General features: G+C 37.9%; 1 protein-coding gene across 1 annotated transcript; it reads left to right on the top strand.

Moving 5' to 3' along the window:
- Positions 1-8: 8 nt before the first annotated feature.
- On the top strand, positions 9-1,191 carry LOC129570865 (GA-binding protein subunit beta-1-like; the record flags this gene model as incomplete). The annotated part of the gene is made up of 6 exons (XM_055450589.1): positions 9-107; positions 217-315; positions 375-473; positions 762-860; positions 920-1,018; positions 1,093-1,191. Coding segments are annotated over exons 2-6 (403 nt in total), but the record flags the coding sequence as incomplete, so codon positions are not given.
- Positions 1,192-1,252: the final 61 nt, after the last annotated feature.

The raw sequence follows: 1,252 nt of genomic DNA, 5'->3' as shown, positions 1-1,252 counted from the left end.
TCTTTCAGGCAAAGTGAAGGAAGCTGAAGACCTCATCACTGAAGGAGTCGACCCTAATATTGGAAATAATTTGAATGTCACAGCTCTTCATTTAGCTGCATTAAAAGGTAATGTTGAATACTTATTGTTATTGAATAAAAGATTGACCCGATTTTATTTTATTCTTATTAAAGAAACGATTGATTTGATCTCTTTTATTGATCCGTATTATTTTAGGTCACGGGGGTGTCGCTGATGTGCTTCTCAAGAATGGGGCTAACGCTGATATTGGAGATGATTTGAAGAATACACCTCTTCATTTGGCATCTATGCATGGTAAGGTTGACTAAATCAGATATCCCGTCGATCACTTTCATTGATCCGTATTATTTTAGGTCACGGAGGTGTCGCTGATGTGCTTCTCAAGAATGGAGCTAACGCTGATATTGGAGATGATTTGAAGAATACACCTCTTCATTTGGCAGCTAGGAATGGTAATTTTGAATACTCTTTTCGAGTACTATGCGCATTAGTATTGCTTAGCAGCAAGCATTGAATATGCTTCGGCCAATAGATGAGCATATCGCGATGCAATACAGTTGACATCACACACAACTGCCGCGCAGACAACTATCGTGCAAACAAACGTCGCATGTGCAGCCAACGCAACCAACTCACACACAAAACCGACTAGCATACATACACGGGTGTCAGAGTTGTGTGTGATGTCTACTAAATGGGAAATTGGTTTAATTTTTTCATCGATCTGAATTATTTTTCAGGTCAAAAGAGCGTCACTGAAGTTCTCATCCGTAAAGCAAACGATCTTAATATTAAAAATAATTTGCATCAGACACCTCTTCATTTGGCATCTATGCATGGTAAGGTTGACTAAATCAGATATCCCGTCGATCACTTTCATTGATCGGTATTATTTTAGGTCACGGAGGTGTCGCTGATGTGCTTCTCAAGAATGGAGCTAACGCTGATATTTTAGATGATTCGAAGAATACACCTCTTCATTATGCTGCTAAATATGGTAATGTTGAATAGTTATTTTCACAAAATAAAGAATCGGTTTAATCTTTTTCATCGATCTAAATTATTTCTAAGATCACAAGGATGTTGCTGAACTTCTCATCAACAAAGGCGCCAATATAGATGTCATGGATAATTTTGATCATACACCTCTTCATTGTGCTGCTGCCCATGGTAATATTGAATACTTTTTTCGAGTACTATGCGCATTAGTATTGCTTAGCAGCAAGCATTG

Source organism: Sitodiplosis mosellana, unplaced genomic scaffold (genome assembly GCF_009176505.1).
Source record: "Sitodiplosis mosellana isolate CC-2019 unplaced genomic scaffold, AAFC_SMos_1.0 Smas_scaffold_453, whole genome shotgun sequence".
NCBI lineage: Eukaryota > Metazoa > Arthropoda > Insecta > Diptera > Cecidomyiidae > Sitodiplosis > Sitodiplosis mosellana.
The sequence above is the reverse complement of the archived record's forward strand: the minus strand, read 5'-3'. Positions and strand labels throughout refer to the sequence as shown.